The sequence below is a fragment of the Corvus kubaryi genome, unplaced genomic scaffold, assembly GCF_017639235.1.
Source record: "Corvus kubaryi isolate FWS band 111438036 unplaced genomic scaffold, C.kubaryi_AGA036_p1.0 68, whole genome shotgun sequence".
In the NCBI taxonomy this organism is placed as follows: domain Eukaryota; kingdom Metazoa; phylum Chordata; class Aves; order Passeriformes; family Corvidae; genus Corvus; species Corvus kubaryi.
In genome coordinates this window covers 10,383,674-10,404,237 of record NW_024582056.1, presented here as the reverse complement: position 1 = coordinate 10,404,237, position 20,564 = coordinate 10,383,674, and the positions used below count along the sequence as shown (strand labels likewise).

Sequence of the window (20,564 nt, the reverse complement as noted above, 5' to 3'; positions counted from 1 at the left end):
TGAAAATTTTATAGGTATGGAAGAGCAAGGACAGCAAAATACCCTAAAACTCTGTATCCCAGACATTTTTTTTCCAATCTTCTCTTATACTGCTGATAGATTTTATAATACAATTCAGCATAATCATAAAAGTGGATGCACTCATTACTTTTTTACTGATGTATACTAATAAATTCTGAAATGCAATTATTTCTCGTCTGAAATATTGTTTTCAAATATGGTATTACCAAATTTCTTATTTTATTTCCTGTTGTTTATTTCAAGTAGATCTCCTTCATTTTCAAGGTAAAGTGTTCTTACATGGTATAATACTTTGCAATTTATTATATCATTTTGCTGATGCAAATTTGCCACTGACAAACTTATTCACAGAAGCCATTCTCTACTCTGACTTAACCCTCAATGAGGCCCTTAAAAGGAGTTCAGTGGATTTTGTGTCACCTATTTTGACTGCATAGACACCTTGTAAAGCCATGTACACAGGGGCAGGAGGGCAAGGGTGAAGAATACACAGGGATTACATTAATTCACTCAAAACCTCTGCAAGTTTTGAGTATGGGGATCTATCAAAAGATCCAGAAGTTTGGATAGTTACTTAAAATTGAATCCAGAATTCCACATACACAGGATTCTAGTATTCTTTAAAGAGATTTTGCCAACCAGCAGTTATGGTATGGAAAGAAAACCCAGTTATGATGGCTTACCCATTTCTCCCCAAACATTTGCACTGCTATTTTATTTTTTTCCTCTGTTTTAGTTTTACAGGGAGGGTGACAATGAAAGGACTTTCCCTGCAGACCTGCGCATTTGGTTTGCATGGCCAAGCTTTGGTAGCAGGAGGCTACAGGGGTGGCTTCTGTGAGAAGCTGCCAGAAGCTTTCCCCATGTCCAGCTAAGCCAATGCCTGGCAGCTCCAACAGACGGACATGCTACTGGCCAAGGCTGGGCCAATTACAATTGGTGGTAATGCCTCTGTGATAACAGATTTAGGAAGGAAGAAAAGCTACTGCACAGATGTAATTGTGACCATAGAAGAGAGGAGTGAAAGAACGTGAGAGAAGCAGCCCTGCACACACCAAGGCCAGTGGAAGAGGTGCTCCAAGTGCCCTGCAGGCTGTGGTGCAGACCATGGTGAAGCAGCTGTGCTCCTGCAGCCCATGAAGATTCATGGGGATGCAGAGATCCACCTGCAGCCCATGGAGGAGCCCACACTGGAGCAGGGGGATGCCTGAGAGAAGTCTGTGACCCCATGGAAGGCCCATGGAAAGAGGAGCCCATGCTGCAGCTGTTTGTCCTTGAAAGGGACAAATACTTTTTGCACTCTTTGCACCCTGTGAAAGAGTGACCCACGCTACAGCAGTCTGGGGAGAACTGTTCCCTGTGAAGTGGATTCATGCTGTAGAAGTTCATGGAGAACTGTCTCCTGTGGGAGGGACCCCACGGTGCTGCAGGAGAATGACTCCTCTCCCTGAACAGCAGGAAAAGCCATGGGTGATGAACTGACCATAACCCCCATTCCCATTCCCTGTCTCCCTGCACCACTGGGGGAGAAGGTAGAGCTGAGAATGAGGGAGGCGTGGGGGGAAGGTGGAGGGTTTTAAGGTTTAATTTTACTTCTCATTATCCTGCTCTGATTTTGTTAGCAATAAATTCAATTCATATCTCTAATTTGAGCCTGTTTAGCCCATGATAATATTTGGTGAGTGATCTCTGCCAGTCCTTGTCTCATGAACCCTTCGTTATATTTTCTCTCCCACATCCAGCTGTGGAGGGGAGTGACAGAGAGGCTTTGTTGGTGAGTGCCTGGAATACAGCCAGCATCAACCCCCTACCACCTGTTCCTCTTTTCCTTCTTCTTTTTTTCTTTTTTTTTTTTTAACAAAAAGGAAGCCAATTTCATAATCATCCTCTGTCCCCTCCACCTTAAGGCTTAGTATGTCTGCTGTTGAAATTCCATCTCTGCCTCCAGTATTTCTGTCACAGGATCACACAGAATCACAGAATGAGTCAGGTTAGAAGAGGTCATCTGATCCAACCTCCCTGCTCAAGTGGGGTCATCCTAAAGCACATTGGACAGGATTGTGCCCAGACTGTTCTTGAATATCTGCAGTGAATGGAACTCCACAACCTCTCTGGGTAGTCTGTTCCAGTGCACAGTTACTTGCACAGTAAAGGCTTTATTCCTTATATTCAGTCTCCTCCTGTCTTTGATAAATGCTGGTTTTCATTGTGTTCATGCTCACTGAAATTTGAAATTTTCCACCTTCCCCTGGTTAAGATGCATTTCAGTCCTAAATTCTTTCATTTTCTCTGGGTCACTGTGCATCATAGTTTTGTGCATTAATGATGCCCACACTCCTGTTGTGCCTCTCTGACGCTGGGAACAGATGATCTGCTTGCAGAAGTGTCCTCCTTCCTCATTCAGCCTCTCTGATTGACACCTGACATAAGCAGGCAAGATGAGATATAAAAGAACAGACTCCATCCTCAATAGCCTCCTGGTGTTTCTAATAAATGGAAGGTGGACCTTGCTGTTTTACCTAGGATAGATAAGAAGTAAAAATACCCCATCTACATGGGTAGTGCTTCTTGTCTCTACCATTTCAAACAGGTAAGGAAATGCTATGAAGGTGTTTTGTAGTAACTCAGTCTGGCATTGGAAAAAAGGAAGTCAGGGGAGGCACCTCCATCTCACACCAACTTACTGCTCTCCTACTATGTCACTGCCATCAGGGAGAAGATGTACAAATTGGAAAGGAAAAACACAGCTTAACTGCTCCAATTTTTCCTCTGGTAGCCGCTGCAGTGAAGAAGCCTAAGGACAGGTTTCAAAACCAGCAGGTATTTTCTCTCCTATTTTAGGATACTGGCAAAAATCATGATACAAAGGAAAAGAACCAACCTCATGGGTTGCTCAACCAAAGAAATGTAATTATTTATCTTCTTGGAAAATAAGCAACAACTAGCAGAATATGCTTTGCATATTTTCAGTCAGGTCTCTTATCTGAAAGAGTACATTGCAAATTCAAGCACACACTGGTTTTGAGTTACATGAAATATTACATAATAAAGAAAAGCTTGCACTATGTAATTACAAGGCTTTTCATTAAAACCCAGAAAAACGAAAGGATAACACTGAATTATTACAGCCATTTCCATTAATCCTTAAAAACAAAATTGAAAGAATTAATTTTTATTCTTAGATCATAAATTGTCTCTACACATCCTACTAGCAGCAAAAGTTGTCTGCTAACAAACAATAATAGGAATTGATTCAGAGCTGTATTAAACCCCACTAACCAAACCACCTTTGTAAGAATTTTACTCTTACTATTACTTGTGAACACTAAAAGTATCTTCTATTGATTAATAAGCTTTTTATTAATGTTTTTAAGAAAGTGATCTCAGAGGAACCACTTTAGTAAAAGTATCTAATAACCAAATGCTTAGGATAGCAAGAGGAAAAATGGTAATATTATGTCTACCAGTAAAGCAGAACAATCCAAACACTCCTCAGATGGAAAGGCTTCTAATTTGCAAGATATTTTATTTTATTTTATTTTATTTTATTTTGTTTTATTTTATTTTATTCTGGTTTGGGGCTACATCTGACATAGGATTACATTTTAATCATCTATAGTCTGCCCACTGATGAAATGTCATGACATTTAGAACACAGTTTTTATTTCTTTAACATGTTCCCATAGCATCTATCATTGCATGTGTAGGGTAAAGAAAACAGCTGCAATCGTTTCAAGATAGTTGGAGACCCACGCAATTGTAAGCAAAGGCATTTGACAACTCATGAAAACGAATGTCGTAGTGTTTCTCCATGTGATGAAACAGGAAGGGATTTCCTTCTCTTTTTTTTTTTAATTTTTTGCCCTTTATTGGCTGAGGAAATCGAACAGACATTATAGACTAAGGCAAACTTTCACACTGAGGCATCAGATCAAACATTTAGTGATTTAAAGAGGTGTATTGAAAGGAGTAATACCTTTACTAGCTGTAAATGTTGGACTACAGGAGAGGTTTCTCAGTCTAAAAAGTGAAGGTTTTCCTTGCCAATCTGGACACACTGAAACTGTGAACTGCAAATATAACTATCACCTTTTCTTCTGTTCTCTAGAGCAAGCTATGATGAATTCTGCCCATGCTACACTTTGCAGATCAACTCTACGGCAAAGTCTAATTAGAAGCATACTATATCAACTCCAGATATGATTTAAACATTGTTACAGTGAGAGCTTAAGGACACTGAAACAGACAGCATGCCAGCTTAATGAAAGAATTATTTTTTATCATTTAATAATGTCCAAAGCCAACTGCTAAGGCAGACTATTCTTTCTATGAAACACTACAAGGGAAATTTTATAATGTTCCAGCAACATGATGCTCTTTACTGACCTGAGCAGCTGGCTGAAGCTCAAGGTCTTGCTGACTGCTTTGGCCCGGAAGAAATCAGTGGAAGAGATGTCTGCTTTAGACATAATCCCCAGTGTGTGCTCTATCACCTCAAATTGTTTCTCTTAAGCACAGGAGTGCTTGAACATGGATTCAGAGAGAAAAAGAAAGGAGAGTACGTAGCAGAACAGGACACCTTACAGAGTAAATTACTGGTAAGCAGTCTTTCCACCTTCTTCATTTGTTTGTGCATATATACATATTCATGTGAGTAACTTCAGGCATTACGTTTTCATCTACATGGGAAAAGAGAAGGCCAAAATATGACATCATGGGAGGGAGAGCTGGGTTCTCTATTTCACCTTTGCAGCCAGCTGGGCTGTTTGATGGGGAGAGAGCTGGTCTGCAGCCCTTGTTAACTTCTGTGGGTGATCATGTTCCCTTTGAGTACAGTGACATAGTTACAAAGTACTGCTGGGGTTGGCAAGAGGACAACGCGGGGTCTGTCTCTCCCGAACTGTCAGTTGATAAATTCTTTGTGAGCAACCCAACCTCTTGAACTAAGGTGAGTGCTCAGGTCATACCACTAGAGGAGCCTGATGCTTCAGTGGCATCTCTTCACGGAGACGAGCAGAATTTCTGCATGGTTACAACTGTGGTCAAAAACCTGCTCATTTCCTTTGGGCCAGCTGCATTTGATGTTGTCTATAGGAGCACCAGGAAGACAGAAATAGATCAATAAACAGAACATCAATTTCTTTTTCTAGAAGTGGAGGGAAGTTCTGAATCAAAAAAAAAAAAAAATTAACTGGCAATCATATTCAGAGATATTCAAGAGCTGAAGAGATTACTACTGTAAATGTTAAAAGAGACAAGTTCAATAACTACCACCAGAAGCTTCTTTCTTCCATCAGGGAAGAAGACGTGACTGACTACATTCTAAAATTTTCCAAAACAGGAAAAACTTTAAGGAAGTGTGCATATATCTGTAATTTTTGGTAAACTGTCCTTTTAGCCAATAAAAATTTTTAAACCAGACAAAATTCAGGGGAATCAAATCCTGAAGCATGTTGTCTAGTAGGTGAACAAACAGTATATTCAGAGAGCCTCAAGGATGGCTCCACAATAACTAGCTCCAGTCAAAAATAAGATTTCTATGTTGGTGTTGCTGTGCTATCCATCTACCTTTTTGGATCTGTGCTTGTTCAAAATCTTTGTGCTTCACATTAATTTTCTTTTTCCCCTTCAGTTATACTCTCTCAGCATATTTCTGTAGCTTACTTTTACACATATGCTAAATAATTAATACTTTTAACTGAACTATCCAACTCTTTGTCCCCCCAGATAATTGAGTGTTGATTGCATCAAGAAAAGGATAATTCAGAAATGAAAGTTCACTGATTTCTCCATAATCTGCTAATGTTAAGCAACTGATCACAATGATGCTCAGTAAACAGCTGCTAACTTACATACTCAGCTGATGTGGATTGCTACCAGGCCTATCAAGCCCCCAGTAGAAGGCAGGACCCAATAATAAATACATGACTCTGGCTGAACCAGAACAAATGGGGAACTCAGGTCAACAACATAAATGTTATTTTATTTGTGAAATCTGTGCTTCCAGAAGCTGAAACCACATCATGGTAATATGGGATCTCACCCCAGCTACCTGACACATCAGGTCCATTTTCCCCTCCCACACTGTATATCATTGTTTGTGTGATTACAGACCTTCTGACAAGTAAGACGAGGAACAAGTTTTCTTCTGTGATGAAGATTCAGAGCTTTTCAAGTCAAGATCCTGCACCAAAAGGTACAGTGAACACCAAGAGCAGACTGCCTAGGCGTATAGGCATGTCCTTTTTGCCTGACTGATGGGATTGAAGATCTCTGAATTTGCTGTGCTAGCCATTAAAATCAACAACGTCTTTATTGCACAGCAATAAAGCACTGAGAGAGATAATCAGCTGTGTTTCTGAGTGCTGCCATCAGCCCCAGAGATGATTTGATTTGGTCCAACATGATTCGCAGAGCAGAAAATCTACGTGAGAAAAAACAGGGTGCTTCCGAGGAAACCTTTGAATTGGAAACACTGACAGACGTGCATGCACATGAACACCTCACATGAGGCCAAATTACAGTAACTGTGAGCTACTGCTGCTGAACAGATATTGACTAGGGGGCTTCCATTCCAGCTGATGACTTAGTTTTCTTGCAGGATTATCGATCTGTGTTACTTTCTCAGTGAAAGCAGCAAAATCTTCAATCCAAGCACTGAAAAACTAATGTAGTTTCTTGGCACTGAATCATATAACCATGCAAATTGACATAAAAGCAGATTAATCCCCCTCTCCTAGCTACCCCATAAAATATTCCCCCTTCCTTTAATATAGTTAACTGGGCTGCTTTTAGTCTTATATTGGATGTACTTTAACTGGCTTCAATTAAAAAACTCATCTTGTTCTTCCTCCCCAAAGATAAAAGCTACAGTTTCCTGGTAACTTAATTATAAACAGTTTTGAGGCAGAAGAATGAACTCTAACAGAGAATGTATAAGTACATCTGAGGCTTTTAATAGACAAAATGTGAATACAGTGAATATGATTAATTAGAGAAGTCTAGAGGGAATTTTAGTGTGCCTTTGGCATAAAAATATCCAGTTAAGCTGCAAATTCTGCGTGAAGACTTCTTCCCCTTTGACAAAAGAACACAGGTGTAGAACAGTAATTAGTTCCAATACCAAGCTGAGTGGACAAAGGGTGCCTGAACAGGAATATATGAGTTCATTTTTCCCCTCACTTCTTTTGCACTGCTATAATTCTTTTATGTTCCACAAAATTTAGGATTTTGCTGTTGTTGTTAATTAATATTCTAAAATCATCTAACCTTAAGAGAAGGTCACAAATTCCTGCAAGCTACCTGTCATGGGTTCATTGTTCAAGTAAAAAATACTAATTGTATAAGCACAGTTCAGCATTCACATTATAGGAGAACTGAAATATTAAAAATAAAGTCTTTTACTTGCAGCTGACCAAATGATCTGAAGCTAGAAGGATTTATATTTGTATTTAATTTCACACATGACAATAATCCCATCATAACGTAAAATGTGCTGTAGGAATAGTGACTGTTGTGTCACGTAGCATGCATTATGAAAAATTTCTTTTTCTTCTGGAACAGGCATGGGCAAACTATAATACACATCATTTCACACTTTGTGTTTGATAATAATTTTCAGTTTAGAAGAATCTGCTTCCTTTTTTTGTAATAAATAAAAAGGCAACTCCATCTGTCGTATCTCAGGAATACCTATCTGTTTACAGATTCTCCCAGCTGGAAATCCTCATCAGGTGATTAACATCCATGACACAAAATTGACTGTTAAACACAATGTTATGATATGTTTTGTAAACTATTCCCCATCCTTTGGTGTCAGTATGCCACCTAAGCGGCTCAAAATGTCAGTCTGCCGCCTAAGCAGCTCGAAAGCTGAACTTTTTCTGCTTGTCAAGGCTGGGACCTGCAGGGAAAGCCTGGAGAATTCAGTCCTTTCTAAACTGTTTATTTTCTGCCTTAAGTTTTTGAGGTACTCAGAAGAGAATGCTCAATGCAAGCTGCTGCTCAAAGCTGACTCAGTTTTGCCATGTAAGAGCACCCTAACAGCAGCTCATCGCTGTGTCTCCAAACACGACTTACACATTTTAAGGGTACATCTACAGACTTCAGCTCTATTAAATATACTCCTAAATACTTATACTAGTAAAATAATATATAACAAAAGCACAAAATAATTTAAAATTTAAATAAACAATACTCCAAAACATTCAAATTCTCAGAATGGAATTTCAATACCATGAATATGATGAACGTGAGTTAAAAGAAGATGAGTCTCACAGTCCATCAGGACTCACCATTCAGCCACTTGGAGTTGTACTGGGCAGTTCGGAGAGGAGGAAGGGCCCCCAGACTCCGATAAATAGCAGGATCCCTTCCTGGAAAATCCATGGCCGTAGCAGCATATAATTCTCCACTGGAAGTGAGAAGAGCAGTGGAGTTGTGCTGGGGACTGTAGGGACAACGAGCCATGCCACTGATTTGGTCATGTATCTCTGTCAAGTTGCTTAACTGTAAAAGAATTAGAAAAAGGGATTAAAATTACCTGAAAATTATCATTTCAGCCAAGCTGCATCAATCTGAGCAAAATCCTATGACAAACACCTGTTACCTGCTCAAGTACTGTACAACAGAGATGAGCTGACCTCTACATCAATATGAAATGGTCTCATATAGAAAGTCTCATTGTAATGTTGTCAGATCTCACTTTTGCCACTTTGATATGGAAAGTATGCATGTCAATCATTATCCACCACGCCTAAATGTTTTCTATTAGAAGGGGCTCAGACATTAGCTATCTCTGCAAAGATTGTGATTACAAAAAATAAATCCAAACCTGATTGCCAGAATCAATAAGGCATTCACCGTAGCAGACAACAACAACAACAACAACAACAAAATCTATTATTTGTTTTGCTGGTGTGTTTTAGGAAAAAATCTCACCTGAAAAATGAGAGTAACAAAAGGAGCTTTCCAGCTCAGCAGAACTATCTCTGATTAGTAGCCCAAAGACTTACAGCCATAAACCGCAGCATGATATTAATATGCTATTTGAAAATAAAGGTACAATGGGTTTAAATAAAATAAATCTGTCAGTGAGTTTTTTAGTAATACATCTATTCTTTGTAGTTTTCTCCCCTCCTGAAACAAATAGGCAGCCTAGTCCAGACAGTGACATTTTGATACTTATTAGGAGTACAACTGATACTACAATTAGGCTTTTTCTGAAAACACAATGACAGATCTTCTCAGTCAAGATTTCTCATTCTCACCAGTCAGAAATCACTAATACAGGTACTGTCATTTCTCCAGAACTACACATACACCGTATGTAGCTACACAACCACATTTTATAACTAGACCAATTGATGCCAATCAGACCAGACAGTGGCAGAAGTTTTATAAACACCCAAGATTCATAAAAATTGGCATGTAGGAGGAACTGAGCTGCTCATAGTTGTGCATCTCCCATAGCTGAGGAAAAGACTGCAAAAAGAGATCAGTTAGCTCTCCTATTTGGCCTGCCACCACCTAAATCAGCCTTTTACACATCAGCTCACCCATCAGTATAATAGCCAGTTGTCAGCCATAACGTGCCCTGCCTTTTAGTCTACTGGCTCAGAACAGGGACTTCAGCTCGTGGGGCGAAACATTTCACTCGTACCGTGCGATTGGTGCAGATAGGAGTGAATGCGTTGGTTCCACAGGTGAAGAGATGGTTGCCTCCAACAAGAAGCACTCGAATATAGTTCTGGCATTCCTCCTGCCACACAGAAAAGAGAGAATACATTCAGTGATACTGCAGAGTACAGAGGAGACTAGTAACACTTTGCCATCCATGGTATTTATCCACAGAGAAAAATTTTAGGTAAACAAGGCTCAAGCATACTGGAGTTAGCAACCACAATATGCACAGATTTCTTATTCACACACATATATCCATCAACCTTTCTGAAAAGTTCTTAACAGGATAAAATAAACCTCTCTAGTACTGAAGATTTCCTGTCAGGATATATTTCAAAGGCTTGGCTAAATTTCGAACTGATAGTTCAGATAGATGATCTGATAGACACTGACTTAAATAATATACTACTGTCTCAAGAGATCAGATGTTGACTTCAAAGACAGATTAGGCCAAGGAAGGAAGTTGTGAGGAAAACAGGGGAAAAAACAGGTTGTCAGTAACAAAAATATACTGAAACTAGTAAAAATAAAATTCTTGAGATGTTCAGATGTGGGTTTATTACCACTAATTTAATAATTTACCCTACCTGTTTTATTAGAAGCATCTACTTACCTGTTAATTCAAAGTTTCTCAAAAAATTTCATTACAACAATACAAAGATGCTCACCCTGAGGAATAATTTAACATGTTTTTTACCCCATTAGTATAGGTGAAAGCTTTATGATGTTCATATCTCTCACTTCAGGAGCTAGAAAGCAACAGCAATTTCTACTGCTTACTCAGACAGAAAGCTTTGTCCTGCAAAACTGAAAATCTCCCAGAACTGTATGACGAAAAATTCAAACACTTCTATTGAAAAAAATCAGTCCATATCCGATAAAATGATCAACAATACATTTGGAGAAAATAAAGTTTCCTGGAAACATACATTTGAATGCATTCACCACAAGATAGTCTCATAAAAAGCCTGAAAAAAACCTTGTGAAAATACAGCTATGCAATTCTAGCAGATATTAAGTGAAATCATGTAAGTAAATCCATACAATAGTAATAGCACAGAAGTCCCATTATCTGGCCTACAGTTATATTAAATTGATTGCTTGTTTATCTTGAAAATAGACTCTCATCCTGGAAGACAACAAGTATAATCCTGAATAAATTGAACAGGCACAAAATAGACTGCAAAAGAAGACAGGGAAAATACTTTAAAGGTCTCTGAGAAAACTCTTAGAATTCATCTTCTATACTTTTCCTCATAAAAGTAAAGTTTAAAATAAACTCAACAAAATCCTGTAAAATCTCAGGAAAAAAACTACCTCTTGGAGAAAATACCTCTCAAACCAACATTTGCATTAGTTTCTCATGAAAATTGAGCTTTTAAATGCTTCTCTTTGAGCCTTTAAAGGTAAAAGACAAACATCTTGGAAGTAAGATTTGATTCCTATTGGGTAAAAAATATGAAGTTTTTATATTGAACTTTACAAAACTATAATCTTAATATTCTTTAAACCACAAAGAAACTAATACGTAACCATACAACTGAGTTGGGCAGTGCAACAAGCCATTTAAAAAGTAATTCTTTCACTTCTTGACAGCATTGGTAGTTTTGGCAGCTTCCTTGTATCAGACTGCTTTAACTCCATCACCAAAAAATGCCCAAAAACTAGAAGGCAAATTTTTTGAGGTTTGTTTTTTGGGTTTTTTTGTGAGAAGGGTGCTCAAGGAGGTTCACAGAACGTAAGGCAGTAATTTATTCTTTGGTCTGTTTCCATTCTGCCCTTTGCAGCAAGGCATGGAATGTAAGTGTAGGAAAAATAAGTGGGTTCTGACATTACAACCCATCCAACCTCTCCTCTTCATATTCCAGAGCTCCCTGAAATAGCGTAATTTCCAAATTACTTGCACGCTGATCACCCACTCATTTTGTTCAAAAATAATGCTAATTTCTTAAACTCTGACATTCTTGGGAATCACAAGATTCTTTAATGTTCCCAAGTCCTGTGCCAACTTGACAACAATCCATAGGGCAACAGGGCAAACAAGATATCTCATATGAAATTTTTGTTGGGCACACAGTGCAAAAAAAGGGAAATTGAAAGAGTAGCTTTTCTTAATTGGCTGTTTTCTTAATTTGAAAAAATATCCACACTAATGCAAAAGAAAATTTTAAAAAATTAGTCATGAATAAAACGGTCACCACCCAAAAACATACTGAAAAAGGACTTCACTATTTAGTCACTTGAATTGTTCAGAGACATTTTTCTAGCCCTGAAGTCAAGCTTGGCTGTCCTGGTTCACTTCTGACACATGCAAAAATGAGATGTGTGTTGCAGGAGTGGCAAAGGACTTTAAAACCAAAACATTTTTTAGGTCAGGGGGTGGTGTAAAGTTTGGTAGCCATCTTTTATGTAGTCTTATTCTCCAGTTCATCTTGACCTCTATATCATATACTTTCCTATTTGCCTATAAAAACATATCTGAAATAAAGCATACATTTAGGAAGTACTTTCTACTTTTGTATCAGCATACCAGAAACAAAATATGACTATTAGAAACAATTCAGCAGCCAAGCAGGCTAGGTTGTTACTGAGGCTTAAGACCACCTTGACAGTCCAAGGTCAATCTGGCTGCAGTACAGTTTTCCTCCTGCAGCAATATTTCTTGTATAGGTTAACATTTTAAATACACCCGTGTTTAATTTCTAAATACTTTTATTGAAGGTTCAGATACTAACACACCCAGCCATTACAATCGTAAATAAGCAAAAAATGGGACTTAATTTCAATTAGCATGATTATTTTTAACCTCTCTTTGGCTTATTGCATTCTCAACAAGTGCATTTATGCTTTTTCTTTCTAACATTCCCTACCACAAGTGTCAGTATGAATAAGCAAATTTATTCTCTTAATCATGTCTGGTGTTTTAGACTTCTACATGCTAATGCATGCTGGCCACAAGGACGTAATTTTGTGTGGCTCACTTTTGGAGCCACTAGATATTTTAGGCAACATCTTAAATTGGTGGATAAATGTCTAAAGTCTGAGTAACAAGCATCGGCCTTCAAAAGTCAAGTGTGCATTACACTGTCAAATGTGACAGATGTCCCTATATATTTTTCCCTTCAGCTCTTTTCCCTTGTTGGCTTCTAAAGCATAAACCTCAGAACAACTGATAACAGCTACAGGCAAAAATTCCATGCAGCTTCTTTCTCAAGAACAAAAAAAGAACAAAAGTGTTTCACTGACCATTATCTCAAAACTACTCAAGTTGCTTCAGGGTTCGAAGCCACCTTCTGGCTTCAGGGCATTCACTCTATCAGTAAGGTGACTTTCAGGCAATGAGTTCAGGTTTTGCCACCTGAACTCATTGCCCTCGTGCTGCTCTGTAGCCAGCAGAGCTTCAAGAGAAACCAGGATCTGAATGAATAACCTACCCACAGCCATCCCGGCAATCCTCATCTCCTTTGCCACAGTCTGGGCTGGCCTTAACATGTTTTGACTCCAGTGTTTCCTGTCTCTTTACATGAGCCTGCCCTGAAATCTGAATTCACATGCGAAATGTTACAGAAATGCAACCCCCATCAACTCTGCAATTTGGGCTGGATCGATTTATACAACAGGCAAGCAGGCAAGTTTTTCTGATAATAGTTACTGGAATTGTGTTTGCCAAGAGATTTCCCCTGAAGAGGGACAATTCACTGTAGCACTGGAGTGAACTCCTCCTGATCTGATGATTCCCAGTTTTTCCAAGGGAAGGCTCTGCATGCATCTCCTTCTACAGAGAGTATAGTGACCTTGCTTTAGTCTTGGAAATAAGGCCATAAAAGACAAACATTGTTTGGCTATCCTTTCCCTGGTCATAAATTTATCCTTTGATTTTAACCTTGACCACATCAGTGAAAACAAAAGAGGCACGAAAAGTTCAAAGAGACAATTTTCGTTCCAGCTGGGTAGGTTTCCTCAGACAGTATCTCTGCATTCTCCAACAACTCCCACATGAAGCTTTCAGGCCACAAAGTTTGCACACCAAAAAAAAAAAAAAACCCAAATGGTAAAAATAAGAAGACAAGTATTTACTCCCAGGATTACTTTTGAATGTAAGGAAGCATAAGGACTATACTCCTCTTCTAGATTGTGAATGAGGAACATGGCTGTGGGTACAAATGAAATCTTTAGCCAAATAATAACAATACTAAGAAACAATCCCAGAGGTCATTATTTGAATAGCATATATACTATTTTACAGTGACAGCTCAACTTCCAATCACCATTTTCTTCAAAAGGGTGTGATGGGCACAAATGAAACTCTGCATGAATAAAAAACTACACTAAAGTCCATTCTTAAATATGTGTCATCAGTGTTGTGTATTTCTCCTAACAAAATGATTTAATAGCAGCAGATGCTTTACACTGTTGAATCAAATGTGTGGTAACAGTATTGTCAACATATTATTCAAAAGTACACTACTATAGCCTCAAATTTACAATTACTTCCATCCATCATGTTAGATCACAGTCACTGCACTATGACTTTCAGACAAGTTGAATGTTATTCTCACAGCTTTACACTTGGAAAATCACTGTAAAACAAAGCCATATATGTTTAGTTGCGCATAGCATTCCTACCAGGATAGTTTCTACTGTATATGCCCCTTGATCAATGCATTGTGATATATTCTATTGACCCTTGAGAATATTCCCTTACTTCCAAGTATTGTCATCTGAAAGCTAAGGATAAAGGCTTGAGGGATATATTACATATTGAAGCATAAATTTTCTAGGGAGAAAAAACAACTTAGAAAATGAAACATTTGCTTAAAATATGAGGTTCCAAGAGTTCTTTCTTTTCTATACCTCACAGTATAACACGGCCCTGCATCTGAACGGGGGCCATTCTTCCTCTTCAATCTAGAATGTACAGTCATACACTGCAATTTTATTTTCCAGCACTCAGTAAAAAAGGAGCTGGAAATTAACTGTTTAATGGGAGAAGTTAAAAAGTCAGTGATTAGATAACTATGCAGAAGAGATTCCTCCTCCATTAGATGACAGAGCTTTCAGAACATGTTTTTGAAGCTTGGAGTTTTTTGAGTTTTGCACAACAGTAATGTATGCAACACATTCTACAGAATAAAAGCAAGTGTGTTCTTTTGCACTTATCACTCTTGATGTGTTCTCCCTTTATGTTTTAACTGAATTAACTTTAACCATTGAACAGTACAATAATTAAAAACATAGATTGCATGCAATTCTAATTGCTTTTATAATTAATTTGATAACTAGCTTCACATTGGGACAGCCGCAGGTTCCATCTTAGCATTACATTTACCTGTACTGAAAAATAGAAATTGCAGCTGGCCAGATAAAGAATTGGTTTTAAATACAAAAAATGTATCAAGTTCAATTTCTAAGAAGTTAGTGAATTTAATATTATTTTCTTCATAGCACCAGTAGATAGGAAATAAAAAAGTTAATAAAATTGCATCTTAAACACAGAGATATAAATTGAGAATTTTACAAAGTAATTACACAGTTATTCAGAATTTACAGCACAGAAAATGAAGTGAGAACACAGTTCACTACATTTGACATGCCATGTTTAACCTTGGTGTCAAAACAATAAATTGGTAGAAGCTAAAGTTCATGGTCATTTCAGACAAGAATCACGTGACTGTATCTCTCACCCCGTGCTCCCTATGCTCTTCTTTATTTCTTTGCTTACACATCAGTGCCAGACCCCTTTCCTGCATCTCTCGTCAGAAAGAGAGACAGTAAAAATGCATAAGGTAGAGATTTATACACTGAATTACACCTGCTATTAACATAAAATTTTTATTAAAGCGGAACAGCTGTCTCATGCTTACCTTTGATTTGCCTTTACTGTAACAGGCTCTTTTAGTAGCTTCATCACATTGCCACTCCACTGCCTGCAACCAAAAGGAATTTGTTAGAAATGAAGGGAACACAGAAATATAAGCCCCTGACCTATTTAGGTCCATGTTTGTGTTATATGTTTCAGAGATACTGATGATTAGCTGTGGATGATCCTATCCATAAATGCCTCTTAAGAGTTTTCTCCTTCAAAATGTAGTTTTGCTGTTGAAGGTTTTTCATTATTTTAATCCAAAAGGAAGCTGGACATCATGACTCAGTGCATCAATCACTACAGCAGAAATAACCACAGTTACATTTGATACTATTTAGCCATTTTTTTGGTGAGTTTTATTAAGGTAAGCAGCTAGAGAAACACACAGAAAGGCTGAACCTCTTTCTCCAGAAGAGTTGGGCTGCACCACCACAGCATCTCATAAACCTTGTGCTGTGGGAAAGTGTGCCCTATTGCACTTTTTGAAGTATTAATCTCAGGCATCAAATGGAGATTTTGGTCTCTAAAGGAATGACTGCAGTACTAATCATAAGCATCCATTCAGAGAAAGAAGTAATGGGCAGAGACGTACAAGACAACAGTGAAACAGTGTACTGCAAAGCAGAAGCAATTTATCCTCATTTTTTGAGCTGTCTCACTGCTTCAACAGATTTATGCCAGGACTGTAATGCCTGGTCTGCATTACTACAGTTTCACTGCATGAGTTAATTCCAGTTATTTCCATATTTAACATTCAGCAGCTATGACTTACAAACTTTACTGCTCAGTGGAGCAGGCTGCATGCTTGGTGTTAATGTGCCAATACATGTACATATTTGAATGCCTATATATGCTGTGTAGTCAAAGTGCATTTTAAATCAGCCTGCATTCTTTCACCTCAACAGTGCACATCCATATGTTCTTTAGATAAAAATGCCACAAAGCACTTCACAATTTATCAAGAAGAATTGAGATTTCTGAAGTAACCACTGCTGCCTAATTATTGAAACCACAGACTTTTCATTTTTATTTGCAAGGAAATAATGAGAGACAATTTATCCAGATTTAATAAAGGAAATGTTTTGTACCTGTGTTTTAATGGAGACTGTATTAATAGCAAGCAGATTCTCCAATTAATAATAGGGTGAAAGCCCATTTAAATTAAGGGGGAAAATGCCTTCAGAGTATTTGTGTTTCAACAAGCCCAAGAATAAGCATTTTTCACTTCACTTCAAAAAAAAACTACTTATGAAAACTAATGTAATCACTTCTCTTCCTGCATCCTAAACCTGCCTACTTACAGCATTTGCTTTTGCAATGCTAAATGACTATGCTGTATTGGGGAATATATTGAAAACTTCTGAAAGAATCTGCTTGTGAATGACCCTAGAATTGATAACAAATTATATCTAGCAGCATGAAAGAAACCTCATACCGACTTAGATAAAAAAGCAGCAATGACCTAACTCTTTTGACTCGGTAATGCAAAAAACAATTCACGTCCGTAACAGAGATCATGGGACGACCAACTAAATTCCTAATCAAGTCATTAGGACACACTGAAGCTCCATGTTATGTGGCACTAGATACAAGTGCTGAATATGTTATCTCTGAACAACACAAAAAATTTCAAATGCCTGGAGAAAGTCAAGAGTTAGTCACCAGGGGGAGGTCAGAGTAGAAAGAGAGCAAAATGTGGGTGCTTAAAAGGAAGGTTTGAAGGAAAGTTCTTGCCAAAACTGAACTGGGAATAATAGGTCAAACATGAACAGCAGGAAAAAGACTGCATTAAATACAAAATATTTATCAATTAATCATTTTTCAGTGAAAAAGTACCCAGCTTTCAATTGGCTTTAAGTCCACAGTAAAAGTAATTTGAAAGGGAAGGATGTGAAATATTAAAACATTATGTAATAGTTCTGGACATCATAGTTAACAGGACATATAAGAACCCAAATAGAAGAAACTGCTACAACTAGATATAAATATGTTTGCTTGCAAGTTAACCAAATGGCAAACTCTCTGGGAAAACCCTGTGCATGACAACATCTGCTAAAAAGGAGTAATACTATGTGGACAAGAAATAAATGCAGACACACTGGTGAGAAAGCTAAGTCCCATCTTTGAAATCAAGTGTACTTACAGTCCTATAGCCCTTGATTCCACTGCTAGAGGAGATAATAATAGAGGAGGCTGCAAATGAAATATAGTACAAAGGCATCTGAAGAGAGCTGAGTAGTTCAATCTGTTGTGCTTTGGTCCCTAAGGCTCCCACATAGCTCAGTAATGCAGGCAAACATTTCTATACAGAGCTTGCTGCTTTCTTTTTACCTTCTAACCTTCAGGAAATTCAGGGGAGTTTCCCACAAAGTGGAAATTTAGATATTCAACACAGTCTACTGCTTATACACAGGAGGAAGACAGGTAGAAAACTCACCAAGCTAAATGGCATTTCAATGTGGGAAAAAAGGGAGAAAAATGTGTCCTGAATCTTCAGCACACAAAGACAAAACAAAATGTCCCAACACAGTAATAACAATGTGGGTTTTGCCAGTAGAAGATTACAACTTGAAAATTTTCATTCTGAAAGACCAGATGGAGACATATGGATTGCATTATTCTAAAAAGCAAGTGCAAAACCATGTTTAAAGATGTTACTGTTATCCACTGCTTCCCTTAAATTGACATATTCTCCTGCTTAATACTGATTGATGACATTTCCATGAAGTTCAAAGGAGGAGAGCAGATATGACATGCAAACCATGTTGGATATTTGATTCACTATGAAGGTCTATACAGCTAAGATTTATCCTGTTAGGATATTTTCTTTTCTACTTTTCTTAACAAGAACTTTCAATTTTCACATGCAAAACCCAACTTGCAGCATTCAGTGTACTGGTTTTAATTAATATTGTAATGCTACTTAAGCTGGCAACAAAGTTCATTGAACCAAATTATAGACACAGAAGTTTGTTCACTCTGGGGAAAGAGTAAACACAGATTTGAAAGTCAGTGTCAGAGAAAGTAAGGGCAGGTCATACACAGCTATTGCTACACATCTCTCCAAAGAACACAGCTGCAGAGGTTAAGGAGTAGGGTTTAAGGTGACACATCAATCTGTTTCTGATAGCAAGCTGACAATATTTACAATGACATGGCTTTTATAAATCCTGTGATCGATATGGTCTTTCAAGCACTTCTGTAAATTTAATGCCTTGACTTAGTGAGCTCCTCATTTCCCAATCTTCTTCATAAATACATTCTCTTATACATAAATAAACCTTAATTATGTAATGTAGTGTGATTTTTAACACTGTGAAAGTCAACGTGAGCAACTTTCAACTGCAGCTGAAAGATACAACTTGAACTTAACCCAGTGTACTCTGATGAGGATGTCACAGATCACTTTTGAACAGGTATTGTTTTCTTTGGTTAAAAAAATGCATGAACCACAAAGCTCCATAAAGATTTGACATAAAATCAGATTGAACAAAACCAAGGCTTTGGTGCACACATAAGTCAAAGCTTGAACTCTAGTTTCAAACTGATGGCAGGCAGCTTTTTGTAAAATCTCAATTGTAAATAACTGTATCAGTGTTTTAAATAGTGATGTGTGTAAAGAACTTCAAAACTTCAGATGAAATCTCTCCTGGCATTTTAAAGGGGTAGTAGGAGGAGAGAAATTCCAGCCAGCAAAGAAAACAAATTCCAATTCGAGAATATAAAATGAAACTATTATCTTCAAAATGAAGAAAATGTACATCCAACACCTATACGTAAGATAAAATTACATTATTGAAATTAATAATATTCGTTGGAACAACAAATACATTTTAGTAACTTTTCTGGACGAACAATAAGAGTTTTGCTTAGAAGTTAAACTATTGTATCTTTAGAAAGTTAAACTAAATAACTGCAAAGAAATTAACTCCAACAAAAAAAATGAAAGAAGACAATCTCTAATTTAAACTGATTTATCCAAATAGCTTTGAAGAACACTAAAAGAGAAATATGGAAAGTGTAGAAACAGTGAATAATGTTCACAGAAGTAACTCTCAAGGGATTCTATTACATGCCCGACATGCAGCAACGAAGGAAGTCCCTAGGCAAGACATCTGGAGGTCCCTTCAAACCTAAATTATTATATAATTTTCCAGAAAATTAAAAAATACAACAGAAAAAAAATTAGAGCCCTAAGTACTTAACTTTAATAAGGACCCTTCCTATAATTCTAACTTTAATTAGTAAATGTAGACAGGAAATTCGAAGTTTGAACACAGTCAAGAAAGAACTGGCCAATTAGAATGATTTAAGTGAGAGATGTATTAGTTTTACTGACAGGGCACCAAAAAAAGTGTGGCTTTCACCTACAGTGAAAGCTGCACACATAACTGAGTACAATCAGACCTCCTGGGAGAACTATGCTCCCATAGCTACACAGATACTCAAAACATGTACAGGTAGACAGGTATGCATTCATATATATATATTTATATATGAACTTTGAAGTGTAGAAACGGAATGTACTATTACATTTCATAGAGAAAGAAGTTAATTAGTCAAGAACCAAGAAATGAACAGAACAGTATTCCAGACAGATGGTCCAGCACTTCTTAGGCAGATGGCTCTGCTAATTAGATACTGGCAAAAACAACATTAAAGAAGATAGTTTAATTACACAATGCCAAAAACTAACAACTACATGATATTTCTTTTTTTTTTTTCTTTTTTTCACTATCTGCTTGCTTTCATCTCTTGTATCATGTATTTAAACAATACTCTGGGGAGTTGGGGTATAATGGCAATAACCGTAATAATATATGTCAACAAACATGAGTAATATTGCCTTGCTGTTCACATCAAGTCCAGCAATGGAATGGCTTCAAAATGTTTTGGCTTCTTTGGCGAGGGTGTCTTACAGCCTGCCTAATTAGCTCTGGATGTTGGATTCCAAAAGCTGAATTTAAAGAGGCCATAAAGAAAGTGTCAGGATCGT

At 37.5% G+C, this 20,564-nt stretch overlaps 1 protein-coding gene across 5 annotated transcripts in view; it reads right to left on the bottom strand.

The window, feature by feature from the left end:
• The window catches only part of SEMA5A (semaphorin 5A), a 318,257-nt gene that overhangs the window by 129,311 nt on the left and 168,382 nt on the right, over window positions 1-20,564 (bottom strand). For all 5 annotated transcript variants that reach the window (XM_042048660.1, XM_042048663.1, XM_042048661.1 and 2 more), the window contains 3 exons: window positions 15,567-15,629; window positions 9,683-9,781; window positions 8,316-8,529 (listed from right to left, as the gene is read on the bottom strand). In XM_042048660.1, the coding sequence (XP_041904594.1) occupies window positions 8,316-8,529; window positions 9,683-9,781; window positions 15,567-15,629 (376 nt within the window). The remainder of the gene's footprint in view (window positions 1-8,315; window positions 8,530-9,682; window positions 9,782-15,566; window positions 15,630-20,564) is intronic.